Source organism: Colossoma macropomum, unplaced genomic scaffold (assembly GCF_904425465.1).
Source record: "Colossoma macropomum unplaced genomic scaffold, Colossoma_macropomum, whole genome shotgun sequence".
Lineage (NCBI taxonomy): Eukaryota > Metazoa > Chordata > Actinopteri > Characiformes > Serrasalmidae > Colossoma > Colossoma macropomum.
In genome coordinates, this window is record NW_023494792.1 from 17,352,013 (window position 1) to 17,374,732 (window position 22,720).

Sequence of the window (22,720 nt, forward strand, 5' to 3'; positions counted from 1 at the left end):
TGGTAAACATATTGACAGTGATCCGCAGTGAATATACTACGCATGGTGGATTGAGATATTGCAGACAGTAAAGTGCTATGGCAGTGATGTTGAGAGTTTTTGCACATGGAAAGTAATTGTAAACTACTGTCTACTGAGTGCCGTGACTGTTATAGAGTCTGACAGCGGCTGGGAGGAAGGACCTGCGGTATCTCTCCTTCACGCACCACGGGTGCCGCAGCCGGGCACTGAAGGAGCTGCTCAGTGCTGTCAGAGAGCGGTGCATGGGGTGGGAAAGGTTCTTCAGCATGTTTGTTAGCTTAACTACTTCCGACTTCGGAGGATGTAAGGACTATGTGATATGCGTTCAAGTGGTTTTGGTCGGATCTAAGATGGGCGCACTGGGAATAATAATGCCTTTTTGTTTACTTCTTTCTCTCTGTTAGAGAATATGTTTATTTGGAGTTACTGCAAGAAAATAAAGAGTGGAAGATGTGCATTAGATGAGTATGTTTATCTAGCTAAAAATCGTGCTCACATCTGTTTTATCACAAGGATCAGGGTATATTTTTAAAAAACATTTTAGCCTGCAGTGCCTATGTGCAGCTGCTGAATAACTAACACCCAGTTTACAATACTATTAGTTATGAAACAGTTACAGACTATTAGTTATAATTAGTACACAACTTTACCAACAGGTACCACTGCTTTTTTTGCTGACACGCACCAAGTTGGGGCTCATCAAATGATCCAAGTTTTCCACTCATAATTACAAGGCCGTGGTGGCATTCATATGTGCTCATGTCATAAACACAATATTTCCGACACACTCAAAGGCAGCATAACAGCACACTATAATCTATTCCATTAACCAAACATCGCTGTCTAGTGGCCTAAAAGTACTCAAATTCACACAAAGGTAAAATCATAACCATGCCACTCTCAAAACAACCACTCATTTTAGCCTAAGTGAATGTAGCTTAAACCCATAATTAAGCAGAATAAGGAAAGATTTCCAATATGGCAACGACTACACAAGCTTAAAGAAGATGAGTTGAGTAGCTCTCCAGATACTGTTCCTGCAGTTAAATGAGTTGTCAGTAGCAATGATTCTCCTTACGTCATATCTGCACTTGCGCAGAGCTCACCGCATTAAAGCCTTGTCAATTGCAGACAGATTTCAGTGTGCTTGTACGCCACAGAGACCACTCTGACTGCCTGTTAATGAAATCAATTACACAACTCATCACAAAAAGTGGAAGTCATTCTGTGTGCTACTGAGTATGTCATTTTAAACTTAATGAAATGCCTTTCAGCCATGTTCCTCTCAGATGGCAGCCTATGCGGGCGTTTGTCGAGGAAATGAACAATCATTTCATGGAAACAACTGTACCTGCATGCTAATCCCCCAGGTAGCACACCTGCTGCTTTAATATGAATTAAGTAAGTAGTGATTACTTCTTCCATGCCAACGGGCTGGTGTGTGCCGCTCATGGTTATAAATAGGGCATTATAGCTAGATTGAATTAAGCCCGCAGTGAAACTCATGCACGGTTAAGCTTGGCAACATGAATGAATGCAATGATCAAATGAATGAAGAGGCCAAGCTGTCTTTTGAATGCAAAATTCTGGTCAGTATAACAAGCATGTGTGTCTGTGTGTGTGCATGCACATTCATGTGGGATCCCACCCTCCTCCACTGGCAGCCTGGACACTAATAGCTCTAATGAAGGATTGTTTCTCAGAGGGTTCACTGCTTTACTCTCATTCCTGAGACAGCTAGAGGAGCCAGGGCTGCAATCAGCCAACACTTTTCCTTTAATTTACTCTCACAGTCACAGGCTTGATTGACTAATGAATGCATCTCCCAGTAACACACACTGCTCTCGCTGTTATGACCAAATTTATCTTTAAGCACCAGTTTAACAATCAGCACATCCAGTGCACTAGCTGTATTCGCAAGGGCTGTGAATGTAAATGAGGAAACACTTCATGGTAACTCAAGCATGAGGTCAGACATGAAGAGCAAATTCATCAAACAATTGGCTGCAAGACAGCGAAAACTGTGAAAATAAGTCATAGAAATGACTGAAATGACTAATCGTTAAAAATAAAGGTGCCAAGTTTGGTTCTTTGGAGCAATGCCAGAGAAAAAACACTGTTCCTAAAGAACCTTTCAACTGAGCAGTTTCTGGTGTTTTTTATGAGGTTTTTTAAAGAATCATCTACAGAAAGGTTCATTGGAGAACCAAAAGTGATTCTTCTATAGTAGTGGTTCTCAATCCTTGTCCTGGAATACTGTTGCCCTGCATGTTGTAGTGTTCTCCCTACCTTTGATCAAACGATGGGGCCATATCTAATCCAAACACAATTACTGAATGGCTATGCTGTAAGTTATCCTGGAATTTCACCTGGATCACAGCATTCCTGGGATTTATTTGATATATATTGAATGAACATTGATATATATGGACTGAACACTGGGATCAACAAAAATGAACATTACCATTTATAAAATGATCTTCGATGTTTATGATAAGTCCAGGTGGGGCCAGATTCCTCTTTCTTTTTTTTGTCTGTCTGCCTACTGTTCCAGTTTGTTTCCTCTGACTGTGTATAGGTTTATGCCTTATCATCACATACATGCTAAACTCATGCAGAGACATGATTTAACTTTAAAGTAAGTGGACGTTCTTAAGGGGGTCTTTTTCTTCTACATACACAATGTGTATCGTCTGGGCTACTGAGAACAAGTGTAGGGGTTGAGAAACTCAGATATCACAGTGAGAGCTGAAGGATGTTTCACTACAAAGTAGCAGCTGACTAGAAAGTGTAAAGTGAGCGTTTTGATGTCCGAGTCCATACATTATAAAAAAATATAGATTCTGTATCTGCAGTCATGTACAGTCGTTTTCTCTCGAACAGCTCTCTCATTGGCCGCTGCCTGAATTATTCATTCAGTTACGTCGCTAACCATCTCAGTACAGGGCTCATTAAAGTTGAGCTGTAAAAATCAAACATGTTTTAAAATATCGAAGGATCTCCAATCACTTCATAGCTGCACCAGATCATCTGCACCGCCAATGTTGGCTTCTCCACTGGGACAATCGCTTCAGGTTGTGAAATGGTTGTAAAATGGTTGTGAAAATGTGTCAGAAGGGGCAAATCTGTATTAAAATCAGGCTAAAATCATGTAACCAAGACATCATTTGTTTTTCCTATCAAAAAAAATAATGCATCTTGATCTGTCTGTTGCTTTATCCATGCAAAAGAAACAGGCCCATTTTTCTGTGATGACCTGATTTAAGTATTTATCCAAGCTTATTTGCTTGCAAAACCATCCAACGAGTTCGTCCGGTCTATTCTCTTTGCATACTGGTTGCAAGGCTAAACAGCTGCTTTGGCAGCTAGCGTGGCTCATGATGCACACTGATAAACAGGCGCCAGAATTCTATCCACGCTCCTGGGGCGAAAGAAATGATCTTTTTTCTATGTGAGAACGTGCTCTTACTGAGCGGGTTAAATGGGATGAATGATTGGATCAGTGAAACAGTGAACAAAGTCTTCTTTTTTCACTTCCATCTGTGTGCAAACAGGAAAGCGTTAGCGGCCGCCCTGCTAGGCTGAACCATGGAGGTCTGATGGCCTTGTCCTAGCTCTCTCAGCCCCACTAGCAGGTGCTTAATTGGTGGGCCACTCTGCCAAGTGTGTGTGGTGGGGGGGACCTTGTCATTAAACCAAAGGATGTGAACTCAGCACCAGGCAGCACTTCTCCTCTCAGCAAGCTAACACTATTGCTAATATACGTAGAGGTAAATGGACAGAACCTGTGCTTTACGTTGCTTGGTTCTGAAAGCTCCTAAGAAGCAAAAGAGATTAGATCCACTTAGACCACAGCGTTCTTTGGCAAGGATAGCAGCTCCACGTGGAGCCAATGTGAAGACCAAATGGCTTCTACAATTGGAGAGCAGAGGGAGGGAGGAACGTGGAAAGTGGGGGGGTTGAGGTGCATCTGTTCCAAATTCATCTAGTGTTTCATAATTAGATGAGCCCAATTGGTTGGGAGCAAAGCGTCTGTTGTAGTGCGATTTCTCCGATAACAGTTCTACAGGACGGAAGCTTGGCTTGATACCAGCAGTGAAGGCTATTAGCGAACGCAAATGAAAATATCAACCATATTGCATTAGAGAGAAAATCTGTGTTTAAAGAATGCAATGCACAAATTCACAGATACAATAGTGAGACAGATGGGGAGGAGCTGAGTGTAACACTCCTGAACAACATGCTCAGAGATTCTGGGAAGCGAACTGTGTGGTAGAAAATAACTTTGTAAAACTACTCGCCAAGCTTTCTCATCATAGAACATGGAACATAAAAAAAGCTGCCCCAAACTGGCCAGTCAATGACAAAAGTTTTTTTTTTTTGGTAATGTCACTAATACAACAACAATAACAAAACTTGTTTAACTGAACGTTTTAGTGATTTTTCATATGCGTTTTAAACCCTAAAATTAACATGCTTGTGCTTTGCTTTAACATTTAAGGCTGTACTACCACCTAGGGCTTGATCGATATGTCAATAAAAATTTTCCCAATTCAATCTGTTGACAATAAGATTCTACAGATCTCTCATCATTAGCAGGAACCCCACCAATAAAGCACTGATAATGTGGCGCAAAGAAATCACATTCTGAAATATGATGCCATTTTAAACACCGAATGTCATAGATAAGCTCTTGAAATTCCGACAGTGTGAGAGTTCACATTATTTACCTTCTTAAATGTTAAGTTTCATAGTTAAAAGTTCAAACCATTGAAATCTTAGAGAAACTTACAGTCAGAATTACTCATAGTGGTGGGGATAAATTCTAAAGAGTTTAAAGCTTCTAAAAGCTACATCACTTAAAGCTATTACACAAAATGGCTACAAGTACACTGTCTGAAACATTGTTTTATGATTGTTTTAAGATAAAGTTTTGACCTAAAACATTTTTTTACAGCCACTCATGGTAGAGAGGCACACGCAGGATGTTCTGAAGCAAAACAGTACCAAAAGCCTTACCACTTTACCAGATTTACCATCTTATCATTATCAACATTACATTTATAAACTCAGAAGAGACGTGTATGTTCACTGGACATTTTGGATAGTAAATAAAATACAATGTTTCTACTGTATACACTGTGACCCTGGTTCCCTATCACCACTGCAAAGAAATCTGAGACAGCAAGTTTCTCTACAATGCACAATTTCACATCAAACTACTCTGAATTACTTCTCAATGACAGGATTACAGAGACATTTTGACAAAACTTGTGGAATTCCACTTTAAGTTACCAGCTTATTTAGTAGTGGTTTGTTTTATATTTACATGAATTAAATCTTTGCAAGTTTTAGATTTATTCAACAACTGAGAATATTACACAAATGCTTTTGACACTGTTAATCCACAACTTCTGGAGTCTGTTTCATTATTGATCCTATGAAATAACATACACCAAAATTACTGTTTACCTAACATTTTAGCTCCTTAAAATGGGTATTGTATTGGTCACAGAATGTGCCTAACGGTCAGTCTCTACTACCAACAACAAGCAGCAAAATTCCTTCTATGTTCATACTTCCATAACACTGTTACTTTTGACCTGACAGGGTGTGGACAACAAAAAGGACCCTATAATTTATTTTCATTTCATGCACAGCCTGCCTACTATTACAATACATGAAGACTAAACAAGGAAAACCCTCATTTCTATTTCTTCATTTTCAGGGGATATCTATTTCCCCCTTCACCCCTCCAGTTATGTCAGATGTGGAAGAAGGGAGAGAATAAAGGTTCTCCTACGATGCTGTGTGAGCTGAATTGGGAGCTAGGCTGCTGACGGCTGTGCACCATTATCTGGAGGATGGTCAATGTTATGAGGGTTTTTCTGACCCCATAGCATGGTGTAGAGACATACACAGAAGCTACTGGGAGAATTTCAATGTCGGTTAATGACCTGTAGTCCAGAACCTGTGGGATACCCTGGTTTCACGTATCTGGCTCATTGCCAGAACCGATAAACATTCGCCCCGCTGGGAGACGACAGGCAGGGTAAAGCAGTATCTCCATCTCCATCTCTCTCTCTCTCATTGATTAGTGCCAGGTTTCCCCTTTAGCTGTCCCACAGCAGCCTTTAAGGAAAGCACTGTTTCCAAATCAGCAGTTCCAATGTCCTCAGGTGATATCTCTCCCTCGATGTGCACAGACCAGACAATGAAGTCTAGTACATGACCACCCCAGTGCTTTATGCATGTATAGCAGCAGCTTTAAGGGAAATCAGTTTCTCTGAGACTGAAAGTTCAGCTCTCCACTGACATCTAAGACAGCCACAGCCTTTAGCCCAAACTACTGTCTGGTGGATAAAATGTGAGATTTTCACAAAGAATATATGATTACTGTATGTCTGAATAAGTTCTGATTCTTTGAACTATGTCAGATGCACTGGAAAATGGCTCATTCAGGATTGGAATTCAGTCGGACAAGTCCAAAGCACAATATTTATTTCTGGTCCACGTTTATAAATCTGTTTATATTATAATTTCTAAAATCAGTTGACTCAAGAACTCTAAAACTTCAAGAACTTCAGTACTGCTGTCGAACAAAAACGGTTTCCAAAATGGTAACTTTACAGAAGAAGGAAAAATACTCTTAATTTTTAATGTAAGTTAAAGCTACATTATAAATGTGTAATTGCACACAACGTACGGAAGAACATTTTCGAACGATGGTTTAACTTTGGACCCTTTCCAAGAGCGGATGAATATGATGGCTGCGTGTTGAAAGAGTATTTAAAGAGGACTCAGTCTAAACATGGTGAAGGATCTGCCTTTTAGGACACAACATTTTCTACTATTGTCATCAAATCCTCCTCAGTATAATGCTGATTTTGCACAGTACAGCTTTAATGCAGCTAGAAGTAATTTTGGACCATGTGTATTAGTCCATTCGTCACATAACGTACATATGATGTAAAGGGCAGAGAAAAAAAAAGCTTGAATAAAGGTTTGGATATGATCGTAACAAGTTATAAATACTGTTCATACTGAACTCATGTTTTATAACATTATTCAGGACTGATAACATCATTTATTACAGATATTTATAGACAGTGGATCATCATAAAAACATATATTACTGATCTTTATAAGCCATTATTATGTATCATAATTGCATCCTAAATTATTATCATATATACAACCCATTTACTCAGTTTTATGGGTGACTAGAGACAGCCCTGAGTCTGCTCCTGGCATTGCACACTATCGCATCATCGCAGGTTTGACTGACGACTTCTCATAACGTTCCCCTTCACTGAGTGCCATCATAATCCCGAGAGCACTCTCCCCACCACACACACACACACACACACCTCCAAGGGTGATTGACAGATGCGTTTGTTGGAGGGGAGCTGACATGAGTGATGATGCAGTGAGTGTTAACCCTCCGCTGCTACACTGACAGTAATGGACTCCTCCACTTTCTGGCTGCTCTGTAGCTCTGAGATGGTAAAGAAAGTGTCAGAAAGGACAGAATGAGAGGAACCACAACTTAAAACATATTTACGCCGGTGGAGTTCAGACTCCTGCTCATCCCTCCACTCTTCTGGAAAGGCTTTACTCTATATGTTGGAACATTGCCATGAAGATCTGACTGTATTTGGCCACAAGAGGATAGGTGAGGTCAGGTACTCATGTTGGATGATTGGTTCTGGATCACACCTCTCTAACTCTTCCCAAACATACTGGATGGAGTTCCACCACTTCAGAGAACACAGTTCCACTGCTCCACAGGCCAGCACTGAGGGGTTATATACCCTTCTAGCAGATACTTAGCATTGGATATGGTGAACTTGGGCACATGTGCGGCTGCTCCAGAGCGTCCCATTCTATAAACAATGATTTTCTATTGAGATTATACAAGATGTCTGTGCACAACTGAATGCTTGTGTCAGCAATAGGTGCACCTTCAAGTAGCCAAATTCAATATTTAGAAGGGGTGTCTGGATACTTTTGGACACAATACACAAACTTTAAAGTAATTCATTCATTCATTTTTGGGTTTTTTTTGGGTTTTTTTTTACATCATTTAAAAATAACAGCTGCTTTTTGCATTGTGTGAATCTCATCACGACTGGTCCAACAAATTGTCCAGAACTACCCAGAATAAAATCTTGTTACAAAAATAATATTAGAACATTTTTTACTTCTTCTCCAAACTTTCCATTTTGTAAAGATATGATTTTGTTACATTAGTGACAATACAACAGTAGGGGTGGTAAAAAAAAGAGTAACATCACAGTACAATATTTTCACGAAACACAATGTGCCACGACATAACATATTAAGTTGGAACAGACTTAAAGCTAGTACTGCCAAACAAACTATGAACATAATGATTTTTATTCAGTGTTTCACATACTGCACTAAAACTGCATCTACACTGCATAATTTTCTTCTTGATTTTAAAGTTTGATTAGCCCCTTTTGACACATTTTCAGAATTGGAAGTAAATGTTCAACCTGGTGGTATGAGAGAGGAATTGAGTCAAGCTTTAGTTATCTGATCAAGCCCCACATTGATCATAAGCCTTCTGATATATTTTCAGAGATGTTTGATTTTTACAATTTCACTATGTTCACAAGACCTGTAGTGTGAGATTGTCAGCAAGATAACTCCACCTTGGGTAAGATTTTCTGCTTAAAATTAAAAGAAATAGCATTACTGAATCAAGAGGAAAAAAACATGCTAAAACATGACGTGTGCTGCAAGTTGCCCTGTAAAGTCTGAAATAATTATTTAAAAGTTAGCCGTGTCATGCTGGATATTGCAGTTTTTCAGACGACGTCACCCGTCTTTACACATTAACGTCACAAACACAGTCAAGAAGAAGATCCGTCCCGATGTTTATGTCCCTATCCTTTTTTTGACTGAGTTCTCTTTGAATACTCCTTCAACGCACCTTCAATCATCAGATTCCTCCGCTCGGGCAAGAATTCCGAAGCACAACTGACATTACAAATTGTCCTTCCGCACAGTCTTATTTCTTATTTCCACCAGAAAGGTTTTCAAATCTCCAAAACTTACAAAGCGCTGCTTTAAGCCAATGTTGAATAATATAATACATAATTAAAATTGCAGGTTTTGTAACTTGAAAATTCAACTTTTCTTTCAAACTGCGATTTCAATATAAAAATTATTAATTGTACAAAAACTCTCCACAAACTTCATCTTACATTTAAAACATGAACAAAACAAAGGCAACTTCCACACCTCCTTGTGATATCAGAGCTCTCTCTTATATACGCACAAATATAGAAGAGCACATTTGGCTAATAACAGTCCCTCATGTCTAGACTCTTTTGTATAGTGATGCTTTTCAGGCTATGAACGTAAATGGACGGCGCTGCGCTTTTGTCTTGCTGCTTATCATCTCCTGTCTGCGCTCGCCCAGGCGAGATGAGAAACCTCAGAGGTGTGTCAGCCACTCATCAGCCCCTCTGCCTTCCCATCAGCCCCTCTGCCACACTCAGCCTTATCAGGTGGGCTGCAGAGAGTGGCCACTGACCAGCAGACTGACATGCAGAACTGGCCTCTCAGTGGGGGGTCTCTGTGTTGCCCCAAAGCCAGATTTTCTGTGAGTGCTCAATCCCCCCACCAGCAGCACGCCTTACCGAAAGAGGCAGGTGACTCATGCAATCCTCCTTATTGATAACAGATCAAATGAACACCTCCATTCTGACACCTCCATATTTCTCTAAATGTCAGAGCAGATATTGAGGTGGAGATAAGTTGGAGAAGGATAGAGGACGCTCAGTTATTAACAAATGGAGTAGATAAGAGAGAAGACCAGTCTAACACTTTCCCAAAGAGAGATTCACAAATAAAAAAGGCAGTAAAACTGTAAGTCTGACACAGAACAGCAGGCTTTGAATTATCCCGTTGCTCTGTTACCTTGAGCGCCTATTTTTCTCTTTAGGTGGGGAATATAAAGAGCATGATTGTGCATTTGGCCTGTACTTGTGAGGGGTCAGTTCACTTCAATAAAACCTCACACACAAGCCCTGCCTGTGCAAAAATAAACAAACCAGACCATCACTGACTCTAAGCTGCAGTGCTGATCTCAGATTTAATTTTGAGACCAGTAAAAAAATGGAAGGTGTCTGAGCCTAAATGAGCCCACCTACCCTGCTGGCTTGCTTCCACAGGCACGTCAAAGGTCAATGCAGTAAAGGTCTTTTCTTTGTCTTAAAGGGGGCTGGTTAGAAATATTGCTGGAAATATGCAAGGTGTTGTTTACCATTTTCTCATCACAGGAACTTTTAATTTTGGAATTGAATAGAATGGTATCTGATTGGGTCCAACGGCTCCAATCCCTTCTAATCAGATATACTCTGAAGACAGATGAAATCAACAAAAAGTCCAGCCTCTACAGCCACTGAGAGCCCATCCCTAACCTTGTAATGAGTGGTTTCAGCTTCAGTAATGTCAGTCAGGACATTACTTTGCTAGCTTGACAAGCTAATCAGATATAAAATAGATATTAAAGAGAATAAATTCGAACTTTCAGAGACTTGCCAGTGTAATGAAAATAGTTTAACACTCTATTAAACTATTGTTGTTGAATTTAAAAACACAATTATGAATGTATACCCCCATCTACTGCTAAATGAGCTACTGATTTTCTTTTTTGTAAAAGCCCTGTTGGTCCCTTATTTAGAAACGTAATGTTGCAGCAATTCTCAAAAGCAAACCAAATGCTTCTCAACGGCAGCTATTCAGAATGCAAACAGAGAAATTAACAGAGCAGTGTTTTTAATTTCATGTCAGATCTAAATTCTTTCCATCATATCATCTTCAGCACAGCTAAATACAACATTTTTGGCCATATTGCTCCACAGAGTACACTGTGAGTGTCAACTCATGAGACATTAATCTGTCTCATATTTACATTGCACTTGTTCAAACTTCTGTGCATATGAGTTTAAGCTTCATGCATTAACTATTTTGTTACCCTGGATTTAATTTGACTGACCAAAGACATCCAATGCCTTTGCTTATGGTTATTGATTTCCAAACCAGAGGTACCTGCAAGTTGTTTAAATTTCCATCTCTTATTTTAAACAGGTCTTTAGTGGCTGTGATCTGTTACATACTGTACAGAGCTGTTTCTACAGCAGTGGCTGTACAAATCCAGGCAATATTACGTTGTCTGGAATTCATGGCTACTGAAAAACAAGTCTTAAGACTGGTAACTGAATAATATCCCTGCAGTTTAAGAGGTTAAACTTTGGTGCATCAGCTTGAATATAAAATGCAAATAGTTAAAGTGGCAAAACATGAAGGACAAAAACAGACAGTCCTATGAACTTTAAATGCAAAAGCACCCTCTTCAGCTGAGACCTACTGCTAAGCAACAGCTCATGGCCAATTAAATGATTACAGACACTGAGGCTGCATGTGGAAAAGCAAACAGAGCCAAACCATTTAGCAGCAGTCCATCTCTGGGACCCATACTGGGTTCAAAAATGCTTCACGAAAGCAAGCACAGACCTGGGTCCATGAGTCAAACCAACCTACACCCCACTAAGCCATCATCCCTGTAGATAACCCATCATTATAGCATTCAAAGGTTTCTAACAGTCGTTCCCCTCACCTCTCTGGCACAATGCTTTAATTGGAGCAGAGGACATGTGTCCTCTTAACAGGCTAAACAAGGATAATCAAGCGGCTGTCGGCTCCTGCCCAGTGCCAGACGGCTGGCCAGCCCTTGTATGTGATTTCATCAGACTACGCTGTATTCTTTCAGTTTTATTCACTGTTCAAAGCCTGCGGCCCAAGCTGTTGAAGATGTTGTCACCCTAACACACACACACACACACACAGAGCCAGGCATTTCATTACGCTACAAACAATCCCTTCAGTCCGATTTACGCCCAGCCATAAAGGAGGGAGATTGCTGCTTTGAAATGCATAAAGTGTCATTTATGTGGAGGGGTTGCTACAGCTTCTTGCCACTGAATTTAATAATGTGTCTGTGCCAGTGAAATAGAGGAAATATGGTGCAATGTTTCATTTATTGCCCTCTGAAGAGGAGACAAACAATACGGCAACATTGTGAGTAATGCCATGGAGGCTGACTCGCCCTTTGACCGTCAGCTTCTGACAGCCAGCGCAGAAAAACATCTCTCTCTACAGCCACCACTCAACAGTGGTTTTGCCGTGATTGACAACTGTATGAGGATACAAGATCAATAGTTTAGCTCACTTTGACAAATGCTAACAAACCTGCCAATACTGACGTTCATATAACCAAGACCTTGACTAACACAGCACTCTTCTGTTCACACAACACTTCAGCATTTTGTCTGTCTTCATAACTCATGCAATTACACCTATTCACTCTAGGATTAATAAACTGGCAAATAGAGCAGATGATGATACTGACCTAACTCTACATTCTAGATTTCTAGAAACACCGGAGAAAAGAACAAAGACTAAAGACTGTCCTTTTGGAAACCCATCCATTGCACAATGTTTTTAGTGGTCTTCAGAGTTCACAGAGTGAGTGACTCCAAATTGCAGATGTTGATTCCAGAGACTAAGAATGTCTTTTGCTCCTACTTCAGTGAAGCTTCTTAATGAACAGTTGTTCAGATGAATGTTTGTTATGGTTGGCCATGTTATACTTTGTCTTTCTTGTATCCATCATGTTCAATTGGCAGTCACATAAGAGAATGGTTTGGCAAAAAATCTAATTTACACAATTATGCCAGATGTAGTTGATCAGCCAAGACATGTTTGGAGTCCAAATTTTGCTCCTTCAGTTTATCACAAGAGCTACGAGGCTAATGTTGCTGACAAACATCAGAAGCCAAGAGTTACCCAAATCATTTCTGTAAATACATCCCCAAAATCTCTCTCAACCAGCTCAACCCACACCCTGGCCTTCATTAAAGTTGTGCAGACTTGGTGATGCAGTTTAGTATGACTAGTTTGTATGACTTACTGTGAGCTATGAAAATGAAAAACTTCACTGCATAGCTGAACGCTGGTGGCAGCAATTTTAGACAACAGTCATTTAGGTGACTATTTCTTTTCTAAACAAAAGAAGCAAAACTGGACTCCAATTATGTCTTGGCTGATTGACTGGGGAAAGTGGAAAATTGTATACATTTGATTTCTTCATTGACCCATTCTTTTAATAAAGCTATCTGTCTGTCTATAACATTATGTGGTATAATGAGATGAGATGATAGTAAAATATAATGAGATGAAAGTGGAAAACATTAAAGGAAAAGTCTAAGGAGCCTTTCCTCCTCTCTGCAGGGTCAGAATGATTGGTTGTGAATTTGATACATAGCTCTAAAGGTTAGCCATGCTCTTACAGGGATAAGGAATAGGTGATAGCGCTAAAGGTCAATTCATCAGCTTTTGCTTAAATCCTTAACAATGAGATTTGGAGGACTTCACTGACAAAGCTCAGTGAGTTCATATCTGGTCAATAATGCACACAACCTGAAGTCTGTATTCCTGATTAACACACCCTACCGGTACTAAACAAAGGCTGAAGTGTACAGTATATGAACAAGAGACTATACACTTTACCCAAGCTTTATTATTATTCAATAACTATTATGAACTATTCTGTAACTACCACAAAACGGTTGTATAAGCTATGTAGTTACGTGAGTGAGGAACTGAACTGTGTTCTACAAGGGTGTAAGGGATAACTTACACCCTTAAAGTTGACATGTAACATTTCAAAGCATAAATAAATACAATCAACAAGAAAATACTGTAAGATTTGTAGTTACTGCACAGAATATGCACTACCATGTGCCAACCACTTTCAGTCTCGCCCAAAACTCTGCTATTATGCTGAACAATACAGGGGTAATGGAGCAGCTCAGCCTTTACTGGAACAAAAACACTCTACTGCTGGAGAAACTGACCTCTGCTAATCCTCTTACTAGCAAGAGAAGAGATGTGTCTCTTTCAGAACGAGGCAATTAAAGCCAATTCTACATATTCTCTCTCTCTCTCTCTCTCTCACTCTCTCACTTTCTCACTCTCTCACTCTCTCTCTCTCAGAGAGGTATACATACCAGCACAGTAGTTCCCAAACCCACCCCTGAAGTCTTTACTGCACTACACGTTTGGATTTTCTCTCCTCCAACACCTGATTCAACTCATTACTCATGAAAGGCCTGACAATTAGTTTTTTATTTAAATGGAGTGTGCTGGAACACTTTTAAACACAGGAATGACTGGGACTAGAATGAAGTTCTGTAAAGCTGGAAGACATCTGATGCATCATATAAGCTACTGCAAATAGTGTTCAGTGGAGAGGCAGGCTGAACTGCACACTGACTATATTAAAAGTGAAATCCTGATTACATAACCCACTGCAGTGGATGAGCTGCTTGAGGTACAGAGGGACAGCAGACTACCAAATATTACTGCCTTTTCCCCCTCTTGTCCTTTGCTAGTTTCAATCCCTTAATGGTAGTGTAAATGTGTAAATATGAAAAATCTGAAAGAATTGAGAAAGTATTCCCTTACGTTTCTTATAGGTCCTTAGGGCAATAATAATAGCAATAATAACCACTGTTTTTTATATTATGAGCCTCCACCAAACAGTTAAACTGTCTAACAATCTCTATAACATAAGGTTTCCAAACTAGTTACAGCAAAATAATAAAAATACTAATTTAAAGTTAATTTCTTTTAAATAGACTGTATGCAGGTCTAATACAAATCAGCAGCTTTTCAAATCTATTAGACAAGCTATATTTGTACTGACAAGGACATTTTCAGCACAACAAACAGGCCTGCTTACCTGTCTAAAACACACTTAAAAATACCTGAAGACATTTTCTCTATACATGATATCTATAATGATATTTAGTTTTGAGGGCTGATATGTTGGAACAAACGAAAAAGAACCAGTACTGAAACAAAAAACATTATCAAAAACTATAAGTTCAATGGTTTTATTTAATGTTTCATATACTGTGCTGCACTAAATCCAATTAAACAGCACATATTATACTTGTAATGAAACATGCAGTATTTTTGAAGGGCCAATATACTAGAGTGTGGAGAACGGTCATGGAAAAACGAGTTGTTTTTTGACAAATAAATCCACACTAACATCATAACTGCACCTCAGGGAAAAAAATAAAATAAGAAAAACTGAGAATATGGGCTCTTAAAGTACTGATGTCCACAATAACGACATAATATAGCCCATTTATGTGATCCATTTAAAAGATGTAATGGTGGACTATACCACTCAAGTCTTACAAATGCAAGGTAACATGAACCCCCCCTCAGCAAACATGGCAACTGATGGTGTTTAAAATTAAGTGGAGGAGAGAAAACGGAGTGAGATTTGAAGAGGACTTCCAATGTGAGAACTGCAGGTATTACTGCAAAACACCCTCTCCTTTCCAATGCACGTATCTCTCTCTATATTACATATAATACTTTGCTGTAATCTCCAGACTGTGGACATGAGATCAATCAAGTGACACATTCTTCTTTTTCTTCTCCTTTGTTCTCCTGCTATCAATTTTAATGGCTGAGGACCATCACTCAGAAAAATGTAATGGGACAAGAAGATGGATGAGAACATTTGTAGCGCAGAGGCAGGAGATAGCACCAGAGCGCCAAGAGGGGTGACCACGACCAAGAAGGGTGCAGAGGCCTCAGGCCATTCTTCACACACGTGTGCGTGCGCACACACACACACACGCAGAGACATACACGTACACGCAGCGGGGGTGACCCAAGCAGAAAATTCCCCAGAAGTGATGAAAACCATTTGTCAAACATATGCGTTCAGACCTGTCCATGACCACATACTAGACCAAGCATAAACACCAGCACACACAAACACACACAATACTGTGTAAGTCCATCCTGCACTTATTTAATTTCCAGTCAAAACAACCATTAAGTACAAATTGCTCATTTTTCAGCATTATGCAAAAAAACTGAAAACATAAACATATTTAATATACAAATTTTCAGTTCCTAATGTGTCCACACTTTGCCTTTATTACAGCTACGATTCTTGTTTGTTATTCTTACCATTTGCTCATTTTCAAAGAAAACTGCAGAGATATTTTCCCACACTACCTAAACCAATGTTCAGTCCTGAATTGCATTTTCTGCTCTGCACAATCCAAATAATCCCAAGCACATTCAGTGATGTTGAGGTCTGGACTCTGGGGTGGTCAGTCTACTGACCAGCAGCTTCATTTGATCTACAATTTTTTTTTTGTCCGTTTCCTTTTCTCAGTAACAGTTTCTTGACAGCTACACGTCCTTTCAGACTCAGTGTTGAGCTGTCCTCTCACAGCTGAAGGATGGACAGAAACACCTGTGGATTTTTCAGATCTGAAACAAGAGTGGAGCTTCATCTCAACAATTAATGAGCTCCAGTTTTGAAAACTCCAGGTTTTCTCTTATTTCTCTTTGACTTTTTCGTTCTTTATGCAAGTGGATTATCTTATACCCAATCTCCTCAGAAACATCTCCTGAAAACTCATTCAATGGCTGGTTTGTCTGGAATTTTACTAAATGAAGGGTGGTCTCTGACTTAGCACAGTAGTGTACACACACACACACACACACACACTGCTCTATTCCATACCATAACCATCCAAGCTCATCAATCTAGCCTATGACACTGTACACAGCTGTCCTGGAGGGGGCACTCTCTAACACTTTTTTCTGACATTATACAACATTGTGTTTGAATTGAACCTAAAGCAGTCTCCCTATAAAACTCTTCCTTTAAACTATAAGGACAATAACAGTGAACAGTGACAGGTCTAGCTAATGCAAAAACCTGCACAGAACAGTAAGAGAATGTGCACAATGTATAAACATCTCAGCAGCCTATCATAGCATGCTCAGCAGTGTGTATCAGCTCCTCATCCCAGCATCTGCAGTCCTGCTAATTAGCTCAAAAAGACACACACCAGTGAGCTTAAACTCCTCCCAGATGCTGTGCGACATTCACATGTGCTCTACACTGGCAGCTTTCTGTGCATGACAAGCTGAAAGAAAAGAGAGAGGGAACGAAGGAACACAGTCCTTGAAAAGCCATTGAAACTCCTGGTCGCATTGTTTCTCGCTTTGTTTTTGTTAATCTTCCTGTTATATATTACTTATATTTTGCTTTTGCACAGGCCACATGTTTTGTTTTGTCCACCAATTTGTTAAATTCAGCAAATAAACAGTAACTGTACATTACAAATCGCAGAAGTTTGTTCTCTGTAGAGGACATGCAACTTATTTTCACTTACAAAATCAACAAAACGTAATTTGAACAGAGGCACCCACATTTTATTGCGTACACACACACACACGCATACACAAGTGAAATTGGTATATCAAGTAATAAAATGTGCAATTCAGATGGGCCGAGAGTGAGAGTGAGACAGAAAGCGAGAGAGAGAAATAATGAAAGAGAAAGACAGAGACGTGTATGTGGCAGCAGGGCTGTAAACAGGCTGATGGTTCAGGTGATGCTGGTTGTGTCTGTGCAGAAGATGAAGGAGGCACAAAAGTGAGCAGCCAGAAAGACAGAAATACAAGACGCTGTCCAGTGCTGATCTGTCCAGTATCGTATAGTGCTGATCTCAGACCAGCCTTGTATTCACATCTAAACTCCTAAACTGACAGGGGAACTCTATGATGAGTTGTAGAAGAGGCAAAAGGAACAAAAGGTCGGCTTCCAGGAGAGAAGTAGAATCGGTCAGAAAGTTGGAAGCTCTGTCAGCATCTCTGCTCCAGCATCAGACCTACAGACACAGTTTCAGTATGGAGTGCTTGTGCTCCATGAATGCCAGCCAATTATTCACTTCCTCCTGACCCTGAGTTTATACTGACCCTACAGGTGGCCATATGGCCAGTCACCTCAACCGGACAGGAACTAAACTGTGTATTTGTTTAAACACAGTAGAATGGAGGCATTCTGCCAGAACATGGTCCACCGGGAGCCATGAGCTGAAGTCAACTAAGAGTTCATTCTATATTACTGGTAATTTTTATGCTGGTAGACAATGCTACTGCTTTTTTCTATAGCTGATCCTACAAATGCAAAGCTACTTTGGCTAAGCTGGACATGCAAGTCCCATTCAACCTAATGAGAAACAATACTCTAGATATTTATTTCAAATGATATTTATTTTGTTCATAGTAGAAAATCTTGAAGATCTGAAGTTCTTCACAACACAAGTTAAAGAACAGAAAAAGATAGGACTTCAGCTCAATATTTTACTACTTTAAAAAGTATTTTACTACTATAAAAGTTTACTACTGACCAAGACCGCTAACTTTACCAGTGATGTTGAAATATAGCAGTGGTGGACAGCTTTTGCCTTCTTGGACAGATTATTAACAGGAAAGGATCCAGCAGTCAAGAAATACGTCACAGATGAGCACTCAGCAGAACCAGGACGAAGAAGCTTGAAAAGATCTTTGAATGTAATGACGTAACTCTGCAAACAAAGGTCAGAATGGTCCAGACTATGGTCTTTTCTGTGGTTTTTTATGGATGAGAAAGCTGAACAATAAACAAGCAAGACAGGAAAAACACTGACACTTTTGGCGTTGAAGACTTCTGAGAGCATCTTGGACGGGAAACAAAACCGATTCATGACCAAAATCAAGCCACACTTCTCACTCAAAGCCCATATAACCGAACTGAAGCTCTTTTATGTTGGACATATGAAAAGAACCAACTCACTGGAAAACATCTATATGCTTGGAAAAGTTGAAGTTGAAGGTAAGAGAGCAAGATGAAAAACCAGCAACAAGACAGATGGACACGATCAGAGATACCATGAATAAGTCATTAAGAATTCTAAAAGACCCAAAAAGAAGACAAGACATTCTAAAGGAACACTATCCATAAAAAAACAGGAGTCAGAACAGACTTGACGGAACTTAATAATGATAATTCATTCATCTTGGGAATCCCTCAACTATAAACAAAGCTACAAGTTAAACAGGATTTTGCCAATGTAAGGTCAGGTTAACCTTTTGAATTGCCAGGTTTATTCTTCAGCAATCACATGGACTGCAATGCTAACTGGCACAGAGTTATTTTAGGTTATAGAAGGGTGAAATAAAACTTTGGGCCTGCTGGTGGGTCTTGGACATTTAAGGAGTTAATACCCTTCATCACATTCCCCCAGTGCTGTGTGAACCCCTCTCTCTCTCTCTCTCTCTCCTGGTGGTGACAGGATGGAAGCTGCTGATGTGGCAGTGCTCTCCTGCAGAGGATGAAGGACGGCAGCAAGTGTAGGATCATAAGTCGTCTTATCTAACATTACTAGGTCGACACACACCTTCTGCACCAGCACTGCATGCAGGACTGTACACAACATGCTGCCCCTGGCAACCAGAAAACTCAGCTCACTGAGCAGCAGCGCTTTGTAGTCTGAGTTTAGCGCACAGAGAAAAACCCTCAAACGCTCTGCTGCTGGTAACTAATGAGAATGTCTGCACAAAAGGAAACATAAGAGAAAGCAAATATTTCACCATTCAAAGAAGCAAATGTGTTAACTGTGGTGTATCTAGATTCACTGAAAATCAAGCTGCTTCAAATTCTAGCCATGATGGGTGGCGATGTGTCATCTATACTGCTACAGTGATATAGATATCACACAGGGGTACTGAGCAGTACTGAAATACTGAGAGACATTTTGCAGTAATGATAGATAACAAGAACCGATAACTGCAATGTTTGTCATTTACTATGTGAAGCAAATAACAGTTCAAGATACGAACTCAATAAATATTAAGTTTTCTTTCTTAAATCTGGTTAACATTTACAATACTGTTGAAAGTTTCTCTTGGTGTAACTTCAAATTAAGCAGCACTGAACAATACAATCTCATCCAAACAAGCTATGCCAGGTCTGTAAGTCATTCTTTGGGCAGCACTAAGATTCATTAACTTCATTATTGCAGACTAAAATATCATCTGACACCATAAAATGTCATGATTTTGAATTTTATCAGTACTGCCTAGCACTACCCTATAGTCCATTCCAGCTCCAGCTCTGGCCACAGCCGGTCTATAAAAGCTCTCATAGAGCCTATCGCTGTCTGTAATATTGCTGAAATGAAATGCTGTTCAAACGTTAACTTGGAAACCTAAGAGCTACAAGAAGACGTGATCTCTTCACAGGGATCAGTAACTTATATCTCTCAAACAATGCTCAGTTCTCCCCAAGACCCTTAACTCAGACCCAAAGCCACTGGACAATGAAGGCAAGCTGATCTGCCTGTTGTGCATGAAGCAAGATATTTCACATCTAATTAAAGCTGAGGATTGTTTCATAAAAGCGCTAATGAGACTGTGACTCTACCATCGAGAAAGCAGTTGAGGCTAATCCGTTTGAGGGTGTGCGTGTGAGTCTAAGCACACTGTTAGAATTAAAGGTGCCACAAAAGGTTCCCAGAGTGATGCCACAGAAGAAACACTTTTGGCTTCCTAAACCCTTAAAAAGGTTAAGGTTCTTTAATGGCAACAGTGAAACATGAGGTAGAACCATGACAAGTCAGAGAACCATTTTTGTAATAATAATGATACATCTCTGATATAAAGAGACTCTGTGACTAGTTTTGTACAGGAATATAAGCAAAACATTGGAAAGCTAAAAACACTACAGTAATGAAAATAACAGTCATGAACAGGAGAAAAAGAGCCACAGTACTCCTAAGCATATGACGAAACAAATACGTTTTTAATCTGAATTTAAAAAGTTGCATTCGTAATATTTCAATACTGTTCTAGAGTATAGAAGCTATATAAGAAAATTACCTTGCACCAACTGAACTTTAAGTGAGAATAAGCTGCAAGAATGCATAAATGGGTCTTGGAATGGTTAAATTGGTTTCTTTCTGACAGAAAAACTGTCATTTATGCTTCTTTGCAGAACCTTGGGCTCCTTTTTTACTATGAAGAGTGACACAGAATCTTTCTTAACTTTTCAAAAGGCACTGGTGCAGTGAAGGGAAAGATTGAGAATGTTGAGCTCATCAGTTGATAAGACCACCCTGGCCACAAGTGGGAGAGAAGCAAAAAGACCACCCAGTACCAACAGAACAAGTTAAAGAACAGTTTAAGCTCAAAAGCAAGATGATGTTTACTATAAACTTCTCTACAATGCTAACACTATAGGCCAACATAGCAATGATTCCACTGGTGAATGAAAGCATGAAGCTACAATGAAATCATCACTTAATCAAAGAAAACATAAAAAGAACACTAAAAAACAAGAACACAGGACAATTATTCTCTGGTTTTTAGTGACTTCCTTTTCATCAGCACCAGTGATTTGGTATGACTCAAATGCTATTTAAATGTTAATCTGGAAAAGTACACTGGACACAGCAAACATTTAAATGTTCATTTAGGAAATTATATTTTCTGTACTGTCCAGCAATAATAGGACATCACTGAAAAAATCAATTAACGTAAAATCCTTTACACTGTGTGAACATGTGAACAAATGAACCCAAAATGACTTGGAATAAAATCTTGGAAATTAACTTACATTAAAAGTTGGTAACGTTTTTTTCCCCATCTCCAAAGTTATCATTTTGGAGATACGAGGTTCTGTACTGACAGAGACATCATACTAGACTCTTATTAGAATTATTCCAATCCATATGTACACTCTAACCCCAAACTGTCAAAGGAACTGGGTCTCTTCCACTCTGTTGGTTTAGCACAGGTGTTTGGATACCATCTCTGCTATCTCACCAGGGACCTTTTCCTTGGCAAGAAAGAATGATTACACTTCCTCTCTAAAGGAAGATGCACACATCCACACACTGACTCTCTCACATTCTCCTATTTTTCTGTTTGTTTCTCTGTGCTGCTTTCTCACATAGACCATTTCTCTGGCACATCTATTGCTGTTTTTCAAGCTTTTTGTTCTTTTTCCTGACAGTACAATTGAAACTGAAGGAAGAAGTCTCTCTCACAACCTTGCAGTCTACACCCCCCCCCACCAGTCCCATGTGGCTTTGTGGAGCTTTCTCGTCCCGTCCTACCTGCGATATCTCGTAAAGCAGTTTGTAATGTTCCTCTCTCTTCTGCAGGGAGCACAGATTGCAGCCCATCCTCGTCGTCACGGATACGCCAGACCACTTTCTCTTTCTCTCTCCCCAGAAGCGCTCGGGGGGTCAGCATCCAGTCTCTCATCAGTCTGTCCTTAGCACTTCTCCTTTACACCCCTGCATCCTCCTCCTGCTCACACACTTACACACACACGAGCGTGTGTGTGAACACACAGCTCCAGTCAGCAGCGCATGTGCTGGTGTGTGTGGCGCATTCGCAGCAGTAGTAGTAGTAGTAGCAGCAGCGCCAGCCGGAGCAATGTCAGGGTCCCACTTCTCTCCCCCTCTACTCCCTGACACACTCACATGCGCTCTCTCTCTCTCTCACACACCGGTCAAATACACAGACACTCCCCCCTTCTCTCTCGCAGCTTCCGCACACTGCCTGGACCATGAATAATGACGAGGGAGCCTGAGCATATGTATGGAAGGGGGAGTGGCTAAGCGAGTGGGAGGAGCTAGTGTCTCTTGCTCATTAAGGATCAGCCACAGTAAAGACAATGAGGTTTCCTTTGTGTTGGTTTCAGAAGGAAAGGAGGATTCTGTAC

The 22,720-nt window shown here is 40.0% G+C and overlaps 1 protein-coding gene across 2 annotated transcripts in view; it reads right to left on the minus strand.

Annotated features, from left to right (window-relative positions):
- The window catches only part of LOC118811811 (PDZ domain-containing RING finger protein 4-like), a 64,357-nt gene extending 41,838 nt beyond the window's left edge, over window positions 1–22,519 (minus strand). For both annotated transcript variants that reach the window (XM_036576308.1, XM_036576309.1), the window contains exon 1: window positions 22,107–22,519. In XM_036576308.1, coding sequence (XP_036432201.1) covers window positions 22,107–22,175 — 69 coding nt within the window. In that variant the 5' untranslated portion in view covers window positions 22,176–22,519. The remainder of the gene's footprint in view (window positions 1–22,106) is intronic.
- Window positions 22,520–22,720: the final 201 nt, after the last annotated feature.